At 39.5% G+C, this 21,474-nt stretch overlaps 1 protein-coding gene across 7 annotated transcripts in view; it reads left to right on the top strand.

Moving 5' to 3' along the window:
* The window catches only part of GRIA1 (glutamate ionotropic receptor AMPA type subunit 1), a 347,765-nt gene that overhangs the window by 134,474 nt on the left and 191,817 nt on the right, over positions 1-21,474 (top strand). For all 7 annotated transcript variants that reach the window (XR_009555461.1, XR_009555462.1, XM_060240281.1 and 4 more), the window contains 2 exons: positions 19,683-19,922; positions 20,337-20,521. Coding sequence is in view for 5 of the 7 variants with exons in the window: in XM_060240281.1 (XP_060096264.1) it covers positions 19,683-19,922; positions 20,337-20,521 (425 nt within the window). In the remaining 2 variants the exon portion in view is untranslated. The remainder of the gene's footprint in view (positions 1-19,682; positions 19,923-20,336; positions 20,522-21,474) is intronic.

The following is a 21,474-nucleotide window of genomic DNA, read 5'->3' as shown; positions in this document are numbered from 1 at the left end:
GCTAAATGCTTTTGCATCAAAAAAATTTTCCACCAAGTTTTTTTCAGATAAAAGTACATAATCTTCATATATTTTACTATCAGGAAATCCATATGGTTCCATGCCAATATGAAGTGTGTGTACAACCATAGGCTGATAGAAAAAACTCTTTCCTCTATTCAGACTTTTCAAAGAAGAGTATTCTACTAAGCAAAAGAATAATTCTCTTTCTCTCTGGTGCTGTCATCAGTCCAGGCAATGTAAAGCTGTGAAGTGCCTGTGATTTGGAGTACAAGAACCAGGGAAGGGGGAACAAGAGGCAGCTCTGTCATTGAGTCAGGTATTCTATTTAGGCCAGGGCTGGTGCCTGGGCTGAAGGGAAAGCAGGCTAGAAGCAGAGAGCAGCCAGAGTGAAGACACCTTCTACTCTTCAAGCATCTCTGTTGAAACGTTGGGCCTCTTTCATGCAGGCAGGGGTCATTTTGTAGAAAAAGAGGTGCCGGAGCTCATTTGCACCACTCATTTGCATATGCCACACACCCCTGACATCACTGGAAGGTGCACTAAATTACATCAGCTCAGCATCTACCTTAAAATGCTTCTTAAATTATAATTGTCATAATAAAACATTACTCCTATCATACTTTTAAATTACTTCCCCTATGTGGCCATAGTGGCATGATGAAGATTTCCATCTGTCTGCTTTATATGTTTTGGTTGTCTTCCCATTTCTTGTAGGGAAAAATATTAGAAAGTTCAGCAAAATTCTCACAGGGGGTTTGAAGAGTGGAGCCCAGAAGCAAGGTTTTGATTTTTTTTTTTTTTTGGGGGGGGGGGTTAAGAAAGAAAGAGCACAATAAAATTTAGAGGTTCTGGGGCCCTGCTCCTGTGAGCTCCTGCGAGCTCCTGCCTAAACTGAGGCCTGCACTAAGGTATTCCATTTAGACCAGGGCTGGTGCCTGGGGCGTGAGCTGAAGGTCAAGAGCTAAAGGGTCTTGTAGCCTGCAGCTCAGCTATGTACGTGTAGCAAGAAGTGTTGAACCAGCACTAATTGTACCAAGGTAGGGAGAGCTACCCAAGAGAAGACTGGGCTCTCTAGCCTTTTGTACTTATAGGAAGGAGGCTGAGTTTGTGCCAATTTTTGTTTGTTTTTAGTCAAGTGAAATCGGGGGTGGGGGCTTTGTGTGTTATTCAGACCCAGCAGTGGGTCTCGATTTGTGTTCATTTTATGTTTCCAAGACCCAGGCAATGGATGGGTGGTCTGTATATCAAATGTGGGTTTTTTGGTTTTTGCCCACTAGTAGGAGAGAGGAGCTTGGGAAGATGGAATGGGGTGAGAGATGTGGAGTAGAAGGTGGTATTGTGATGGGAGAAGAGCATGCCAAATAAGAGGAGGAAGTAGCATGGAGTTGCAAGCTGTTGTCCCTTCTGGTTCTACTTCCAGCTGAAGTGATAGGAATGATATCAGCAACCCACCAGGCTATACAGTATTGCTGCTAAATGCCAAGTCAGTCACCAGGAAAACCAGGCTGACCTAGGATCAGGGCTTTTTTTGTAGGAAAAAGCCCAGCAGGAACTCATTTGCATATTAGGCCACACACCTCTGACACCAAGCCAGCCAGAACTGTGTTCCTGTGCATTCCTGCTAAAAAAAAAAAAAAAAAAGCCCTGGCTAATATGTATTACTGGAAGTTGGCTAGGGGAGGGAAGAAGGGTTAAGCTCTCTCAGTTCTGCCCTTCAGGGTACTTGGTGATGCATCAGCATAAGTCTGGCAGTCAGGGAGGCAGTGTTGTGAGGAAAAGCCCCCTTACAGAACTTCGTGATTACCAGCTCGGTTGCCAGAGCACCTGGAGAAGTGACTCGCACAGTCTGGCCAGAGAATGTGGGTACACCTATCCAGGGGCAAAAGGGACTTATGCAGTACAAGCAGCCATAACGCTACAAAGGCACTCTAGACCGGTACAAGAGTGCCCACCAGGAGAATGGAAGGCTTCCTGTTGTTCCGTATGACGTCCATCTCAGCATTGGAGCGAAGGAAACTGCACCGCCAGGAGCTATCCAGGCGAACGGTTATGAAATTCTGACCATGGAATCCACCATGGAGGGCTAACACCATGCAGCCATCTTCCAACCAGGCTTGACTCCATGCCAGTGAAGCGGATGGCTCACGTACTCACCAGATGTCACCTTTGGCCTACAAGCAACCTACCCACCCCAGGAGTGGTTAATTGTCCAACTGCCACTTTCTTTGTTTAATGGAACTCTAGACAAAGACTGGTGCCCAGGAGAAGACAGAAGAAGAGGAAGACCATCTTCAGCCAAAGCCAAGTTCCTTTCTACAAACTGGGTGTTACCTAGGCCATGATTTGACTCTCTATTGTCACCCTTTCAGATAAGTCCAATAGTCCTAAGCATCTCCCCACCCAAGTAATCCCTTTATTATTCTCCCCAACTGTCACTTTGGAGCCTCCCCCTGGTCCATTTCAATCTGAAAGTTCTCTCAGGTATCCAGGATTCAGGCAAGTCCATTGGTCAAGAGCAAGCCCCCAATTAGGTGCCACCAATGAATTTTCTATTGGTTGCCGCAGGAGTCCAGCCCTTATGGTCACTGCGAAACCTCCCCTTTTTGTGAGGTCACGCAGCAGCTGACCACCTTCCTCCTCCCTCATACCTCCCATCCCCTAAGGGCTCAAGAGATGATCTGTGGACTAGCTACCCACAGGTGTGCTTCTAGCAGTATCTCAATTTCCGCTGCATAGATACATCCCCGATTCTAAGGCCAAGTTTCAGGCCCCTTCTACTACTTCCTCGCTTGTCACCATTGGAGCCTTCCTTGAAGACTACGATAGGTAAATATCACCCTGTTTGTCTACCCATGAGTTCCCCTATTTCTCTGTCTATGTTTCCTAGGACTGAATGTGTGTTTTGATGAGTATTTTATCTTGTATGGAAGCCTATATTTTTCTTAATAAATTTTAATTGGTTTACTTAATTAGAGTCCCTAATCTGTTAAACATTACTTTTCTGGACGTGTTAATCCTGTATACACAGGTAAAATGATCCTGAGTGAGCCAGGTGCCCACCTGACAATCCCCCAACCTCGCTTTGAGGGCATTTTGGCTTACAGTGTGGCTGTGGGCTATAAGGAGGTTTTGAGGCTCTTAGATTATTGCAATGCACTCTGGGGTTGCCCTTGAAAAGTATTGTGAAACTTCAATTTGTACAGAATGCTGCAACCAGGAAGTTGATAGGAATGAGTCGTGATTGGGACCATATCACTCCAGTCTTGGTCCATCTACACAGGCTTCCAAACTGTTTCCGGGCACAATTCAAAGTGGTGGTCTTGACCTTCAAAGTCCTATTTGGTTTGGGACCACCTAGCCCTGGATTAACCATTATGCAAAAAAAGCATGTGTTTAGGGCACCAAGACAACTGGGGTACCTTGAAGATGAAATATTCCTTCTGTTATGGCTATCAATAAGAAAAGATAGGCATTGGAATGACTAACACCAAGAAAGGGGGCAGCAGGGGCAGCTATGCGACAAGACAGGTTCTGCTAAATATAGAAGCAGATTTGTTATGCCAGATTAATGTGCAATTTTAAAAAGTAGGAGAATGTTTTTAAAGTATGAAGTATAGTTTTAATAAAGCTATTAGTAGGCTATAATAAACATTATTTTCTATCTTTTGATCCATAAGTTGCAGTGCTGTATATCTTCAAGATTAGAAAGCAATGGAATAAAGATTTTTTGTTTTGTACAAATAATGATATTTCTCCATCAGAATATCTTAAAAAAAAAAAAAAACAGTCCACCAATACTGATTTGTGTAGAAAGAGGATTTTCAAAATTGAAAAGTATGCTCTTGCGTTCACATAATTTCAATAGAGATAATATGAGATCATACTTTGCCTTATAATTTTTGGGAGGGTGATTAAAAATAGTTTTCAATATATTTTCACATTTGCATTTTTTCTTAAAACAATTTTATTTAAAAAGCATTACAAGTGTTAAAATTTGCATTTTTCCACTTGCTATACTTATAAGAAAATAATTTGTTTATATTGCTTTCTGCTGTTTAGTGTTAAATATTTTTTAAAGTTTGTATTTAATACAGTTATGGGTTCTGATTTGAGAAATGACCTGGAAGAAAACTGAATTTTGGATCTCTTATTTCACCTTCAGCTTTTATTGAGTCTTAATGTCTTGTCAGTTAAGGAATAGAAAGGCAGAGGGGCACCATTGTTGGGCTCTGGTTAGGGCATCAGTTGGCCTGAATCCAACCCTGGGACCACTGTACATGAAAGACCCCCTACTTTTTTATGAACCTGCCCAATTGCTATAGTCATCTTTGGAGGCCTTGCTTTATTGTTTAAATACTCTGCCTTTTGAGATTAGACAGATGGCAACCTAGGAGAGGGCTTTCTTGGTCATGGCACCACAATTCCTATGGAAGATTCATTCTATTGCCATCTGCTAGCAGATGAAGACTTTTGTTTCACTTAACATTCCTTCAATAATTCCTACTATGAATCAATGTCTTTTGTGTTTTGTATATATTTTAACTCTGTTTTTAAACTCTTTTTAAAATGTTTTAATGATGTATGTTTGGGAATGGGATTGATTTTCATTATTTTATAATAGTTGTGGAGAGTTTGCAAGAGAGTATAAGGTCACCATGTTTATTATGTTTTGTTAGGGTTGCCAGGTCCAACTCAAGAAATACCTGGGAGTTTTGGGATTGGATCCAGGAGCAAGGGTGTGACAAGCATGATTGAACTCTGGAGGGAGTTCTGGCAATCACATTTAAAAGGACCACATGCCTTTTAAATGCCTTCCCTCCATTTGGAATAATGAAGGATGGGGTGCCTTCTTTTGGAGGTCATAGAAATGGATCCCCAGTCCAATCTTTTTGAAACGTGGAGGTTGTTTTGCAAAGAGGTACAAAATGTTATGCTGAAAATTTGGTGCCAGATACCCATGCCAGATTCTCAGATTCTCCATTATACCCTATGGGAATCAGTCTCCATGGGGTATAGCGAAGTGCCCAGCAGACATCCCCCCCCCCCTGCTTTTTATGACCCTGAAGCAGGGGAGGGCCTCCAAACTGAGGGATGCCCTGCCCCCAATTGGGAATTAGCAATCCTATGCTTTATTCAGCACCTTCAGTCACAATGCGGGGGACCACTTGGCATCCATTCTATCTTAATTTTGAAACAATATTTTATTGCATTTTCAGTAGTCTAAGTAAAGTTTCCTTTGGTCATTGGAACACAAAAGCATCTGTCTGAGTGCAATTTCCAGCAAGTGGCCCATCTCTCTTAAATCTAATCTAATCTAAAACAGTGTTCTAGGTTGTCACACACTTTCCCAGTGCTAAGTGGGATCTTGTTAAACAAGATTGAACCTGGGACCTTCTGGAAATTGCTAAAGACCTTCTGCATGAAAAGAAAGTACTCCACCACTGGCTTTAGTGTGTTCTTTCATAAATATTAGATGATGATGTAGGAAGAGTGAGAGAAGAAACCTGATTATTTGTGGGATGATCATGAATCCTTTTTTTTTTTAAAGCAGAGTATTTAAACAATAAAAACACATGCAAAGGATGAACTTAATAAATAAGGGTGACAGATGCAAAAAGAGGAAAAAAATGTGTTGCCTTCAGATAACTGCCTGTATCAAAGGCAGTGAAAGGGAAAACATAATCCATTTTTATGTGTGAGAGGAATGCAAGCGAACTCTTGGCTTGCAATGAAGAGATGCACTTTGGCACCTATGCTATATCAGAGCACTGCAAGGACAAATGTTTGTGAGAGAAGGCAAGTTGCTCCTAATTAGAACAGACATTTGCACCTTATGATCAGAATTCCACCAGCTTCTCTGATCCAATGTCAGGTTCTCCATCACCATGTGAGGATTGCCTCCAGGCACAACTTGCTAAAAATAAATTGCACACATACATGCAAATCCAACAAAACAAGAGTCATCGGAATTGCTCCTTGACCCTGAAGATAGCAGCAGAATTGCTTATATCATTCCTTTTTACCACTTTATTTTAAAAAAGAATTAAGTGAGTCAATTGAGATTTGGACTATATAATGGACACTAAACAATCAGACACTCTAAGTAGGGTTGCCCTTGAAACTGTTTGAAAGCTGCACCCACTAGGCCACTAGGAACATACATTATTTTTCTTTCCTTTATCACTTGGAAGCTCCTTGATACATTCTTCCAGCAAGACTCAATGCAAATAATTTTGAAACCTAAAAAAGGTCTACATTTCTCTGGAATAAACTTTCCTCTGTAGCATCTCATCAAAGCCAATAAGATGAGCTAGAACTGTCCTCTTAACAGTATGCACTGTTAAAGATTCTTGTGGAATAAACTGAGAGCCTCAGGCCTTACCTTAAGGTGATGTGTGGTCAGTAGGGTTGCCAGGTCTTCCAGGGCCACCAGAGGGATGTGGGAGTAGGGTTCCTAGATCTAAGCAAAGAAAGTCCTGATGATATGGCGTTGGAGCCTGGGGAGGACAGGGACCATGTTGGGCTACAATACAATAGAATCCATCGTCCAAAGCATTCCTTTTCTCTAGGGGGATTGATATCTGTAGTCGAGATGAGCTATAATGCTAGGGCATCCCCAGTTACCATCTGGAGACTGGCGCTTGTCATACCACAGAGCTAGGCTTGGCTAGCCCATCTTAGCAAGCAGCAGGAGACAAGATGGGGTGGGGATGAGGACTGACCATCAGAAACAGTTTGAAATCACTTAGAAATTTTCCCAAGATTGACATCATACCATCACCAATGGCCACAATTTTCTCCCACTTGATGCTGGAGTGCTGGCAGGCAAGGCCCAACCCCCAGCAGACACATGGCAACCCTATGGAGCAAGGATCTTTCCCATTTCTCAGTTTGCCAGCAAATCTATTGTATTTTCTCCAAGACCTTTGCTGGTTCTCATATTTTTAGTCTCTTGGATTCCAAACTTATGGACTGTTATTTCTCTCTCTCTTTTTTTTTTTTCAAGGTAACTGTCTAGGATGTTATATTGCTCTGTATAGCAACAGAAACAATTCTAGGTAGGTTCTCCTAAAGAAATTGAAGAACAGAAGAATACGCATGGCCTAAAATAACATGCTCAGCAATGCTGCAAGCATTAAAATGGTAGGAAGATTGAAGTTTTATTTAGGATTGCCAGCTCTGGGTTGGAAAATTTCTGGAGATTTGGGGGTGGAACATGAGGAGGGCAGGGTTTAGGAAGGGGAAGGAACTCAGTAGGGTATAATGTCAGAGTCCACCCTCCAAAATAGCCATTCTTCATGGGAATGGATCTCAGTTGTTTGTAGATTTCAGATCTCCAGGCCCGCCCTGGAATTTCAAGACCCTACTCAGACCCCTCTTCAATTAAAGAAAGGAATAGGTTTGAAATAGGCAGCATGAAACTCTGAACGGGCTAGATCTGCCTTAAGTACCAAGTGTATGGCTTTTGGCTGTTCAACAAAGCAACTGGCTTGGAAAACATATACCATAGGTCTGGATTTAAGCTGCTCCAGACTGGATTTAATAATCTCAACAAACAGAAGGGTTGCCAGATCTGTGTTGGAAAATACCTGGAGACTTTGGGGGTGGAGTCAGGAGAGGGTGGGGTTTGGGGATGGGTCTCAGCATGGTACCATGCTATTGAGTTCACCACTCCAAGCAGCCATTTTTGTCAGGGGAGCTGATCTCTGCCAGCTGGAGATCAGTTGTAAAAGTGGAAGATCTCCAGGCCACACCTGGAGGCTGGCAACCCTAAACAGAACCCATGAATGCAAATATTTAAAAAGCGACTCAGCTTTAGCTAATATTACAATTATTCTGTTGGTCTCAATACTTTCTTTGAAGTGATCTCCACTGAATAATATGAGACATGATTTTTTTTCATATAAATTGGTTTACTACAATAAAGTGCTGGTGCAAAAAATCAATATATCAATAAAGTCCATAAATTTCCAAAGTGCAATAAGGATCAATAGAGGACATATCAGGAGCCACCTCAATGGATCTTGGTGAGGTTGAATCTTGTCCCAATTTTTTATTGTTCCAAAGCACAAAAAAACACAAAAAAACACCAGTCTACAGGCATCACAAGCACAAGGTCCTGTATTGATTCCTCATTGCAATTTGGAAATTTATGGACTTTATTGTTTTCCTACGAAATTGTTACACTAACATTACTGTCATTCATAGTATTTAGTGATTTGTTCATGGGGGTTTTTTGTGATCTTGATTTTCTTCTGTATTGCTCTTTGTTGTTTAGAGGAACTGCAAAAGAAATCAAGGAAAAACAGCAGAGAAGTTGTGTTTTGTGCCTTTGCTGCTCCTGAGGTGTTTGTATCCCATTTTCCCCCATCTCAAGTCTATTGAACCTCCCAATATTTGGGATTTCAAAAAAATACCAGATCCAAATACTTTGTTGGGATTGGGATCCAGAAGTTTTCAGAAATCCTGAAATTTTGGGGGATCCAATAGACCCAATCTGAAAAAAAAATGTACAGCTCTAGAAAAAAGCCATACAAACAAGAAAAAACAACTTTTCCCCTTCTTTTTAAAAAAACATGATAAGTTTATTGAAAATTCCAAGTTATACAGAACTTTGTTGAATGAAGTAGTATCAAGTAGATTAATTCCACACATAACGAAAATTCTACTGTGCATAAAGTACTATAGTATATATAACCTTGCAGTGCATATTATTAAGCATTTAAGATAAAGTCCAGTTCACCAATAAATAATAAATGTCACTAGGCTGTGATGCAGTTCATTTTAAATTAGTTGACATTATCTTCACTTCTTAAGGAAAAAATGTATTTTAAACCAATATCATGTAAAAGAAAGAAAATCATTTCTGAAATTAGTCATTTGGTGTTGCTGTCTCAAAATGCTGTCATGTGCAGTTGGTGCATTTTGTATCTGGAGAAAGCGAACACAGCACAATAGGTGTTAGACCACTGGAAGACGTGTCAGTCTGAAAAGGAAGCAATTTGACAGGGTAAGCAGCAACTTCACACATATTTACAGTCTATCATAGGTAAAGTTTGAGGATTTTCTGAACCATCTGTCAAAGGAACACATGGACTGAAAGGCTAGCTAGATTAATAGTATTTCTATTTATATTACGGCAGGAAAAAAGACTAGGACAGTATCTTTCTAAATAAACTTTTATATTTTATTACTTGTTAAAGAAAAAACAGGGCCCACCTACCATTTCAGGACATTTGTAACATACAAAATGGACAGAATCTCCCCCAGCACTTTTTAACACCCTCCCCCCATTAAATTAAATATTGCCCCCATAATAAAGTTTCCTTTTCTACTCTATTGTAATTATTCACATCTTGGATTTTGTTATCTGAACAGATCAATCTAGGAGGATGAGAACTATAATAAGATCAAACTACATGTGAATGTTATCCAATTGTCAATTATATCCTTACTAAGGCTGCATTATTTTAGGTGATAGATTACAGCGTTCTTTATTGTAAACTGAAAATCTGTTAATAAAAATCTGATTAAAAATTTTATCCAGTATTGCTGTGTATTAATGGTGTTTACACTGCTGCTTCATTTCCATACATGAAACTTCTTTGTGCCATGGTATGAGTTTCTGGTTATTTCTAAGAGGATACAGCATGTTGGGAGCTGATGCCTGGCTCCAACTCAACCCACCATGGCTACCCAAGCTGAGGATGGCCATGCAAGGATGGATGGGAGAGGGTGGCAGGTGAGGCCCAGGCAGATTGCTCTGGCACAGCTGAGAACAAGGCTGGGAGTCGGTCAGCAGCAGAGACGGGCATGGTCAGAAGGCAAAATCAAGCCTGACTTGGGAAAGGAGAAAGATGGTAGTGGGGAGTTGGGGAGAAAATGGGAGAGAGGGGAAGAGAGTCAGTCTGGGGAAGGAAGATGACCTGGGTGCCAGAACTCCAATTTTGAGGCTTATGAGCCAGATGCCCTCTTTGGTGGTGGGCACAAAGCTGGGAGCCTTACACACAGAAAATGTTAATGCAATTAATTGGAAATCCAAAAAGAATCTATGTTTCATGCCTTGAGGGGGGAAAAGAAATTGTGTTTATGGCCAGCAGGACTCATTATCTTTTATCAGTATCTCACTTATCTCTAAATAAAACATACAGAGAGTATACAGTGTGTAATCGACATCTAATTAAAAAGTAATGTCCAGGCAACCTGTTCCATTAAGCGACTAAGAAGTACTCTCTAGTCTTTCTGTTTTTCTACAGGATCACTGCATCCGGTAGTTAATGCAAATTTCAGACTAGTTATGGAGCTATAACTGGTTGATAGTTCTTACTGCCCTGACACTGAATTTAATTAATTGAGATAATCACTTCCAGAAAATATTACTGCTGAATTTCTGTAGATATATCATTAGGAATGTCATAAGAAGGGTCAGGAATACTTCCATATTGCTCCCCAAGTGATCTAATCTACAGCCTAGCCTTCCTTCAGATAATCTGCCTGGTTTCAGTGATCTGAATGGCAAGACTGTGAGTTCTTTACAGCAATCTGTTTGAAGAACTGGGATTTGAATCTGTATGAGAACAGTGTAGGAGGAGCACAGAATGCTCATGATGGATACATAATGTGGGGGAAAGCAGAGGAATCAAAGGAGGGAGAAGAGTGTGCAATTAGTAGCAACTATAATAATTTATGCAGTTGGTGAGCTCATTGCTTGTTCCATAAAACAACAGAGATGGCAAAGTAACTTCAGAAGATAGATTAGTTGCTTAGCTGTGCCAAGAATGTCACTTCAATCATGCAGTGAGACAGAATTGGAATTCCACAAGTCTGCTTAAAATCCGACCTCACAAGCTTGATCTTTTTTTTTTAATTGCTATTGTCTCAAAAGTGATATTAGCAGAGCAATATTAAACAGTTACACTTTTCTAAATTCATTGAAGCGAGTGGGCTTAGAAGGGTGTGATTCTGTTTAGAGTTGCACTGTAAAAGTCTAATAGAGAGAAAGTATTTTCCTTTCAAGACTGCCAAATTCTCTGCAAGGTTTTCATTAAGACTTCCCATTCCCCCCATCATCCTCAATAAAAGGAGATTCCCAATCTGCTGATTAAGGCACTGTGGTAAGGATCATAAAACATAATTATGATTGTACAATGGGTTTCCATGATTAAACTGATTAACTCACTGAAGAAAAGCAGCAGATCTTCATGTAAAATACTACCTCGTTCTGGAATTATTGCTTTCTACTGAAGCGCAGATTCTAATTCCTGACCCTAGAATGCATTTTTTTTGTTTGTTTGATACTGTTGCACATTTGTTCAATACTGAATGCATGTATTGTTTGTTTATTTTCCCATCCAGTCCAAGTTTAGCTATTTCAGGGCACTGACATTTTTCTTCTAATGTGCATCACTCTTGAAGTTATCGGAGCTATGCAGTGGGCAATCAGATTGTTGAAATTCAAGACAGAAAAAAAGAGAGAAGAACCTATTGACATTCATTTTTGAGGCACCATAAATCACATGAGAGTATATAATGCTGGATCAAATTAATAGGCAGTCTAGTTCACCATCTGTTTCAAACAAACCAGATGCATGTGAAGGGCCTACAAACAGGGTTGCCAGCTCCTGCTTGAAAAATTCCCTGTGATTTGAGGGAAGTACCTGGGAAAGGCAGAGTCTGAAGAGGAGTCAGTAGAGCTATGATGCTACAGAGTCTACTGTCCAGTAAAGCCATTCCAGGGGAGCAAATGTCCGTAGTCTGGAGATCAGTTGCAATTCTGAGAAAACTCCAGGCCCCCCACTTCATTATGTGGTAGCAAATTCCACAGGTTAATTAGTGAAATAGTACTTTTGTTTGCTTCTGGAGAGGAATAGGCTGATAATGCCTTACATGTTTACTTGGTTCTACATATACTTTACTTTACATGTTTACTTGGTTCTACATATACTCAGAGGAAATTGAAATGTGACCAGCAGCATGTAAATGAAATTTTGTATCACTCTAATACTTCATGTTTTAGAACTCATCATGTTTAAGAAAACATGATGAGTTCTACACTCATCATGTTTAAGAAAACATCAACAGTCATCATGTTTAAGAAAATGAATATGGATTACTTATTTTGTAGCTTGCTGGGAGCAAAGATGAAATAAATAAGTACTAGATAGAAATAGGCACAAACCAAATTATGAACAGAAATTTGACATGAACCAGGCCTGGTTCATGGTTCCTGAACCTTGGTTCATGCCATCCCACTCCCATAAACCTCCCAGAGGCTTTGGGAAGTTCCTTTGATTCATGTCCAGAGATCTGCTGATGCCAGTGGTGGGACTGGGAGAAGGCATTTAATTGCCTTCTCCAAGTTATGCCACCACTACAGCGTGACTTGTAAGTGAACTCAGAAGGTGGCGGCAGTGTTGTGGCTTGCAAAAGCCATGTAAAGGGAACCTGCTGTACCACATCATGAACCACAAACCCAGTTTGTTAAACAGAAAGGTTTGTGGACACCACAAACCATTAACCTCTATTTTTCCAGTTTGTGCCCATCCCTAGTACTGACCTACTTATAATTTTTCCAGGCGGGCAGAATGACATCTGTTAACTAAGGTACTCTGTGAATTTATAACATAGAATCATAGAGTTCGAAGGGACCTCCAGGGTAATGTAGTCAACCCCCTGCACAATGCAGAAAATTCACAACTACCCCACACACACCCCAGGGACCATTGCTCCATGGCAAAAAACCTTCCAGGATCCCTGGCCAAACTGGCCTAAAGAAAATTGTTTCCTGACTCCAAAGTGGCAATCAGTGCTTCCTTGTGCATGTAAGAAAGCCAGTACTATCCTGAGCCAGGTTACTCTTATTTCAAATCTAGAGAGCCAGTTTGGTGTAGTGGTTAAGCGTGCAGACTCTTATCTGGGAGAACTGGGTTTGATTCCCCACTCCTTCACTTGCACCTGCTGGAATGGCCTTGGGTTAGCCATAGCTATTTCAGGACTTGTCCTTGAAAGGGCAGCTGCTATGAGAGCCCTCTCAGCCCCACCCACCTCACAGGGTGTCTGTTGTGGAGGGAGAAGACATAGGAGATTGTAAACTGTTCTGAGTCTCTGATTCAAGGAGTGGGGTATAAATCTGCAATTCTTCTTCTTCTATTGAAATCAGTGATTTTACTGTAGTGTATCTCTGTTTAGGATTGTATTGTATCTTAATTAGCGCTCATACTGGATTAGCACCTTTACTGGATTATTTTAGTTAGCAGCTGCTATTAGCTGTTGTGACTTTAAAAGTTCAGAAGTGCTGTGTAAATATGCAAAGGACCGAAGGGTTAATGCCTTGTGGAATCAGAGAGCCTGAGTGATGAGCTGCTCAAAGAAATCTGATTCATTAGTATCAGTTGAGCAGCAAGATTTCAGAGTTGAATGCTGAAGAGAACTCAGTCTGAGTCTAGCTCTGACTGAAAAGAGTTGGGTGCTGATAGAGTTTGTGTTTAGCCCTGACTGAGAGCAGTGTAACATGGATGGAGAACTGGGAAGGTTAGCAGGATGAGTAAGTAGATTATTTTATTTTATCAAATTTATACCTCGCCCTCCCCTTATGGGCTCAGGGTGGCTAACAACAACAAATTAAATCACATAAACATTAAAAAACAAAATACACAAGATCAATGAAGACTTCCATTCAGGCCAGAAAAAGGGATAGATGTTCTAGTGAAAGAAGATATTTCCTACCCAGTTAAAAAAGGAGATATACCTAAAGAATAGAGTGATCCATGGTCTGGTATGTTTAGAGACTACCTTCTGAAACCTGAAGAGTCAGTAAAACTCTGGAAAGTGTATTGGTGTGTTTAGTGAAGGAATCTGGGAACTGGATAGTGTATTCCTATCGTCTGGAAACCAAAAACAATAGTTAAACTCAAGAAAGTATACTGGAGTGTTTAGGAATAACTGAGACAAAAGTCTCTGACCTTAAAGATTCTAAGATGACATGAAAACCTTAAAAAATTCTCAGTTGCTTGAAACATATGAACTGTAGTCTGTGTCTATACTGATTAACTTCAGAGTTCATTATTGGTTTACATTAGACATTTTACTCCTGATTTCACCTGATTTTCCTCTCTATGTTGAATAAAATATTTTGTTATTTTTGAACTTTAAAAAGCCTTTTGTGCACCACTAGTTTAAGTTAAAGGGGTGATCTTGTCCCTTCTGTTTAATTCATGATCTGAGCCAGCAGCAAACTAACATGCTATGACAGTGTGGGACAGCCATAGATCTTCAGAGAAGAGGAAACTAGATAAAAATGGCTGCTCAGTCAGAAAGGGAAAGAAAAAATGGAAGGAAAATTCTGCCTCTGAGGGGTGTGAGTGAGTGAGGTTGTCATAGCTGTACATATCAGCAAATAAATACTTTTTAAAAAGCTGTTCCATTAAATACAATGTGTATGTCTGCTCACACACACACACATCACAATTGTAAATGATGCATTCAGAAAGATGGGTCTAGATCATCACTTTCTGATATTTTCCATAAACTGTGTAGCTTATTCTTGCTTTACTGTGTTCATTATGATAGAGATACCCTAGTGTGATGACCTTTTCCTCTCACTCAGTCAAGGTGCCTACCACCATCCACAATCTCTGTCCCACAGTTCAGGGTTACATATAGGTCAGGCAGTCACAGTTCATCACCTGTCTTGCCTCTTTTAAAATATATATAGATACATGATCATTTCACATACCAGGTCCTGTGTCTTACTGAAACACTAGCAGACAGGATAGCCTAGTCCTCTTTAATAATCAAACTTTTTTTTTCATTCACATGCTGCTACCATTTATTAATATCCTAAAATATATTTATATACAGTCATAGATCTTGGGTTGTGTGTGTGTAAATTTGTGCTTTTATCCCTGAGACCATAAATATTAGTTCACAGGTTTAAACAAACATGGAACTTTTACTTATGGTTTAAATGTAATATCAGAGAAAATCAGATAGAGGTTACAAAGTTTCTTTTTCAGTTGAATTGTTGAACCATTTCTCTATTCAAGCATTTGGAATTCTTCATTGCAATGTTACCTTTTTCCAGTCAACTTGAAGTTGCCACAACTTCACTCATCCACATTCACTCTCAGCTCCCCATGGCTTTTTTTGAACAGGAGCGCACAGGAACACAGTTCCGGTGTGTGGCCTAATATGCAAATGAGTTCCTGCTGGGCTTTTTATACAAAAAACTCTGTGTGAAACAATGGTGATGTCAGGGGTGTGGCTTAATATGCAAATAGGTTCCTGCTGGGTTTTTTCTACAAAAAAAGCCCTGCAGCTGCCTAACAACTGTTTTTTTTACTGTTCCTGTCACCAACTTTCTGTTAGCTTTCATTGGTCACTCTTAAGGAGAGGCAAAACCTAACCTGTTTGTCACACCTAGCAAGATATTATTAATTAAAAGATATAAAGCTTAGAATGTATGTAGAGAACTGAGGCTTCAGGAATTAAGTTGGCATTTCGTAACTGGAAACCATGAGTATTTGCAACCAGCAGCTGCCAACACCTTCTAGTCCAATATCTAATTTCCATCTGTTTACTCTCCAAAGTGATACAAGGCAAGTGATAGAAGTGACAGAAATCCCCCTTGCTCCCTTTCCCTATAGCTTGGGTGAAGCAGGATTAGTTCAGCAAGTAAGTGCTAATCTTTTCTCACTCATTCTTTGCTCTGTTCAGTGCATCACTGGTAATTAACATCCTCCTTCCCCATCACCTCCACACACCACTAGTTGTGTTGCTTGACAGCTGAATATTAATTGCAGCCTAATATTATGATACATTTTGTTGTATCTTAGGTTTCTCCCTTCTGTTTCTCATATCCTTGAAACACACCATATCCTATGTGTCCCCACCTTACCTTGGACTGAGATGCAAGATTATAATAATTTATACACTTTCCTTTAGCTACACTTTGGGGCACTCTAGAAGATTCATGTTGTATGAGTTAAGAAGATACATTCTGAGAGAAATTTAGAATCACACATCTTAAATAAATCATATAGCTAATAGGCAAAGATGTAGTGGGGTGAGCAAGGTGTCAGAAAGGCTTTGAATAGGAACAAAGAGATATTTAAGAAGCCATTTCTTGGATAATGTTCCTAACATGTGTGGATGCAATGGACCCATGTTGTAAGTCTGTGATGAAATCAAGGAAGACTAAAGTGAACAAGGTTCCATGCACCAAGAAGTTTGCCATATAGTGAAGTGATGACTTCAGTCCTTTAAAAATGAGAAAGCCAGAGGCTTGGTCAGAGGGCCAAGTGCTGTCACTTTCAGTGCCAGCCCCTGGAAATTTGTTACAATAATTGGAACTTCCCATAAGCAGAGGTAAAAATTCAATGAGTGTGACAGTTTCTAGGCCTGGGGTTTACAAGTCAAAATATGCTGCTGTCCCCCACCATGCATTGCCACCAGACATTTGTAGTCAGCCTACAAGCACTGCCATGGACTCCGTCAAGTAGAGTCCTGTAGAGTCTGCTGACAGAGGCCAAGATCTTCTGCAGAGCAGCAGCAGAAGATACTGAAACTGAATACAAAGAACTGTGGGGTTGTCTGACATTTTTTCATCTTGGGTTTTAGCTATGCAGAAGTGCAGTCTTTTCAGCTATTCTGCATTCTCAGAAGTAAAGCCAACATTCTTTCTTTGTGTGATTTATAGCATGTTCTCAACCCTGAGCTCAGAGTAGTTTACAGCAGCTTCCCCACCCCCCTGAAATGCAAATACTAAGGGGTTTGTAATATAACAAATGAGTGGGGGAAAGAAAAGAGGTCAAATGACATAATGTTGCAGTATCAAAAAGTTTGTCCTTTCCTGATGCAGACTATGTAAATGGGAAGATACCCTAGGGACATCGCTCCCTTTTCAATATAGCTAGTCATGTAATTCTCATTGCCAACCGGTATAGAGCCTTTTGTCAAAGTTTAGGAAGAATGTATGGTAAAATGCTTTTGTGAAATACTCATGTCTATCTGTCTGTTTAGCCAACCAGCCAGCCATCTAGCTAGCTATCAATTCCTCTTGTTAAGCATAATAAACTACAGGAAGTCACATAGTACCACAAAAGTAAACCACTAAGATGAAAAATAAGGGTCATAACACTGATTTTATGGATTTATAATTCCAGAGAGATAGCTGTTAGAACAAAAATAGACAAGTGGCTTGTGATACCTTAAACATTAACATAATTATATTCAAACATATGCTTTCATGGACTATTGCTCATTTCTTCAGATACAATAAATAGGTACAGTCTTTTATGTCAGGGTATAAAAAAATCAACATGGTCAAGAGACTGTAAAATGCAGGAAACATGGGGTGAAGTATAGTTATGTGACATTCAAACCTAATTAAAAAATACAAAAAACCTGTTCACTAATTATGCTAAGCTAAATATGAGTGGGGGATTCCCAGGTTTTATATAGTATATATATAGTTAATACCTGTAATGTTTTTTTTTTAAAAAAAATCCAATTGCTGAAGAATTTTTGTATGAGGAAGTTTTGTTTTTGTTTTTTCTTTTAGAAAGGATGGATTTCTCCCTATTATTCAGCTCCACAGTTAAGGTTATAATTGAAGAATTATATCTTAAACATTAACATTAACACAATTATATTCAAACATATGCTTTTATGGACTATAGCTCACTTCTTCAGAGACAATAAATGAGTACAGTCATTCTATGTGAGGGTATGAAAAAAATCAACAGGGTCAAGAGACTGTAAAATGCAGGAAGCATGCGGTGAAGTACAGTTATGTGACATTTAATCAAGAAAAATACAAAAAAACCTGTTCACTAATTATGCTAAGCTAAATATGAGTGAGGGGTTCCAAGGTTTTATACAGTTAATATCTGTAATTGTTTTTTTTTAATCCCAATTGCTGAAAGATTTTTGTATCAGGAAGTTTTATTTTTGTTTTTTCTTTTATTAAGGATGGATTTCTCCTTATTATTCAGCTCCACTGTTAAGATTATAATTGAAGAAAGGTTGATCTGTAATAATCCAGCAAGTGTCTGAGATTGTGGTTCTGCAGATTTAAACTTTCACTTTGCGTACAATCATTCCCACAATTGCTAGTCTCATACTTTTCCTGTGACCAACAGCAATCTTGAAACATTAGGTAGTAGACTGTAGGTTGAAGATTACCATGTGTGAAATGGATGCATAATTGCACATGCCTATTTACTTTCACAATGAGAAATCTGACTGAGGTACTGTTGCTGTATCAGAACCGTCCATCTGTCCATTACTCTCTCTTATGCACTCACTCAAGGAATAATACACATACATACAATATGCTGGAAATATATCAAAAAAACTAAAAGTGGTGGCACGTAATTTGCTCCAAAGTGCTATAATGCTTCTTGGTTTACATTTTCCTAACCTCCCTTTATGTTTCTTCCATAAGAAAAAAAAAAAACTATATCATTGAACATCATATATCTCCTTAGTCCAATATTTTCCAGCTCCATACTTTAATAATTCTATGTTCCTTTGCCTGGAAACTTCCAGCAAGACTTCTAGAGCCTGTCTCCTTTATTTACATATTCCTAAAGGCAAATATGCCTGAGATACATAGGCTATGCCAGATTCTTCAGGAAGTGAATATAAAACAATAAAGTGAGCTGAAACTTTGGACACATCAAATTATTTTGAATTTTGTACAAGAACTTTTGAAAGTAAATTTTAGATTGTGAACCATTATTAGAGTTTAATTTTAATAGCCTTTCTTTTCAGCTATTATTTATATGTCTTCATGAAAGAACTGAATGTTTAAATACATTTTGTACAATTTATTGCTCATATAGTTAATACGACCATTTTGTGTACTCTTAATTTTATATCAATTTGCAAAAGCATATTGCTTTCATGAATGGTACTTACTGTGTTGAATTAATCTTGTCAAATACCATTTCCCCAGCGCTCAGGTAGTATATATAATATGATGGCAGAATCTGGGAGCACTTATGGTGTGGTGAGAGGCTGTCACTTAAGTCCAAAAACTTTTGTAGCTCAGTTATCCTGGATGGTGTTTCGGCAATGAGTAGGAAATTAATATGTGGAAGTAGGAGACCCTGGTTCAAATTTCCATTCTGCCATGAACATTTATGTGTGACCTTGTGCTAGTCACTTTACCTCAGCTACCTCGTAGGACTGTGAGAAGAAAATGGGGAAATCATACATGCCGCATCAGACTTCTTGATAGGATAACAATGTGATGGACAGATAGGCTTTCTACTCTAATTGAACGGCATGTGCTTCCTCCTCCTTCAAGAGAGAAGACTGAACCCCCTCCCCCCCCCCCCCCCCGTTCCATGCTCCTGAGATGAATTGGGCCCTGGAACGCTCAGCAATATTAGTTCCCTCAACATCACATCTGCCTGAAAATTGGATTGAGGAACTCATGCCAGATTTTACATCTAGTTTAGCTCTCCAATACCTGATATCCTAACCAAGCAACTGGCAACAGATAGAGAAAGCATTCTTCATTACTCATTTCCCCAGTCCACTGAGATGCAAAGTGGATTTGAACATACTTACAAAGAAACTAATAACCTAGTGAAATAGAAGCTTGTTTAGTTTATTTAACAGCTTCTTTGACTTCTCTGACTTCTTTCTTTTTTATCCCCTTTGCCCCACAGTCTGTTCACAGTTCTCCAAGGGCGTCTATGCTATCTTTGGTTTTTATGAGAGAAGGACTGTCAATATGCTCACATCCTTTTGTGGGGCTCTCCACCTCTGTTTCATCACACCCAGCTTCCCCGTTGACACTTCCAACCAATTTGTTCTTCAGCTGCGCCCTGAACTGCAGGATGCCCTCATCAGTGTTATAGAATATCACAAGTGCCAGAAATTTATGTACATTTATGATGCTGACCGGGGTAAGTTATGAGTAAACAATGAAACCAATCAGGGAAGGATGGGGGAAGGGCTTTTTAGTCAGAGGAAGTACTGGGGACCTTAGTAAAAGCCTTGCCTCATCAATTAATTTACTTGGTGGCCTTAGGCAAGTTACTGTTTTTCAGTTTTCCCCATCTGAAATGTGCTTTCCTTTACAGGACTTTTGTAATAATGAATGCAAAATGTTTGCACATTCTAAAGAGCTATATGGAGATAAACTATACAGATTTTTAAAAAGTGGAATTATACATTTAAGCACCTAATGAACAATGTTTTTGATATTACTGACTATTGCCAGTAATGAGAAGATATAAGGAAAGATGTACATAAAAACCTGAATCTGGGATTCATCTTTGTTTCTGTTTCTAACTTCATCCATTCTATTTCTTTCTCAGGGTTGTCAGTCCTTCAAAAAGTGTTGGATACAGCTGCAGAGAAAAACTGGCAAGTGACAGCTGTCAATGTCATGACAACAACAGAAGAGGATTACAAGTCACTCTTCCAAAATCTGGAGAAGAAGAAGGAACGAGTAGTAGTGGTAGATTGTGAAACAGACCGACTGAATGCTATCTTGAGCAAGGTGGGCTAGTGTTGTGATATGGTTTGATGAATGGTGGGATAAAGAAAATGGAAGGGATATAAGACAGTATTTTTCAAACCAGGATTTCTGTACACCTGTGGGACCATAAGGATATCTATATCCAGGGCTTTTTTTGTGGAATTCTTTTGCATATTAAGCCGCACACCCCTGATGTAGCCAATCCTCAAAGCAATGCTGCCTTTCAATTTGTTACCAGAATTTGAGGTTGTGTGTAACACTGTGCAGCTCTGACAAAATTTCCCATCCTCTTTCCACTTTTGTTCATCCAGCCTGTACCTAGAAGTTATTAAGGTGCTATCTCCAGTGAAAAGTCCTTTGCAATCAAGGCAGCAGATTGATTAAAAATGGTCAGGGCCTTTTGAGTTGTCACCTTATAGAACCAATACTTTCTTACACCTCACCTTGTAGGCCAGGTTCTGACCAAATAAATGTTTTAATATTGAAGTATGGCTGATGTTCTCATGGTATTATTGTTCTGAGGACACTAGAGGGTGAAAGCTTCCATGGAACATGGCAACTTGCCAAGCACATTGAAAGGGAGCTATTTGGTATGTGGTAAGCACTGGTAAGGGAAGAGAGAAGAACTTGAAGATTCATAAAAATACTTAATGGACTTCCTAGATTGCTACAGTTTGAGAAACACTGGTTTAGGAGATGTACGCATTCACTGGATGCTTTTAGCATTTTATTTTGTTTACTGATTGGAACTATTTTAATTGCAGTACTTTTATTGTAAGGTACTTGAAGTGCCTATTTGTTACAGAAATAGTGTTGCATAGTATAGTGCAGTATATCCTATTATCTGCTGGCTTTCAAAACAAGAATGTATACAGGGCATGTTGGGGGGAAAATAGTCTCAGTTCAGTCCAATAAATCTTACAAATCAATTTTTAGACAGCTGTTTCCTCACAAACTTTTTGCCCACATTTCTG

This window comes from Heteronotia binoei, chromosome 5, assembly GCF_032191835.1.
Source record: "Heteronotia binoei isolate CCM8104 ecotype False Entrance Well chromosome 5, APGP_CSIRO_Hbin_v1, whole genome shotgun sequence".
NCBI lineage: Eukaryota > Metazoa > Chordata > Lepidosauria > Squamata > Gekkonidae > Heteronotia > Heteronotia binoei.
Note: the sequence above shows the minus strand (reverse complement) of the source record. Positions and strands in the feature narration are given on the sequence as shown.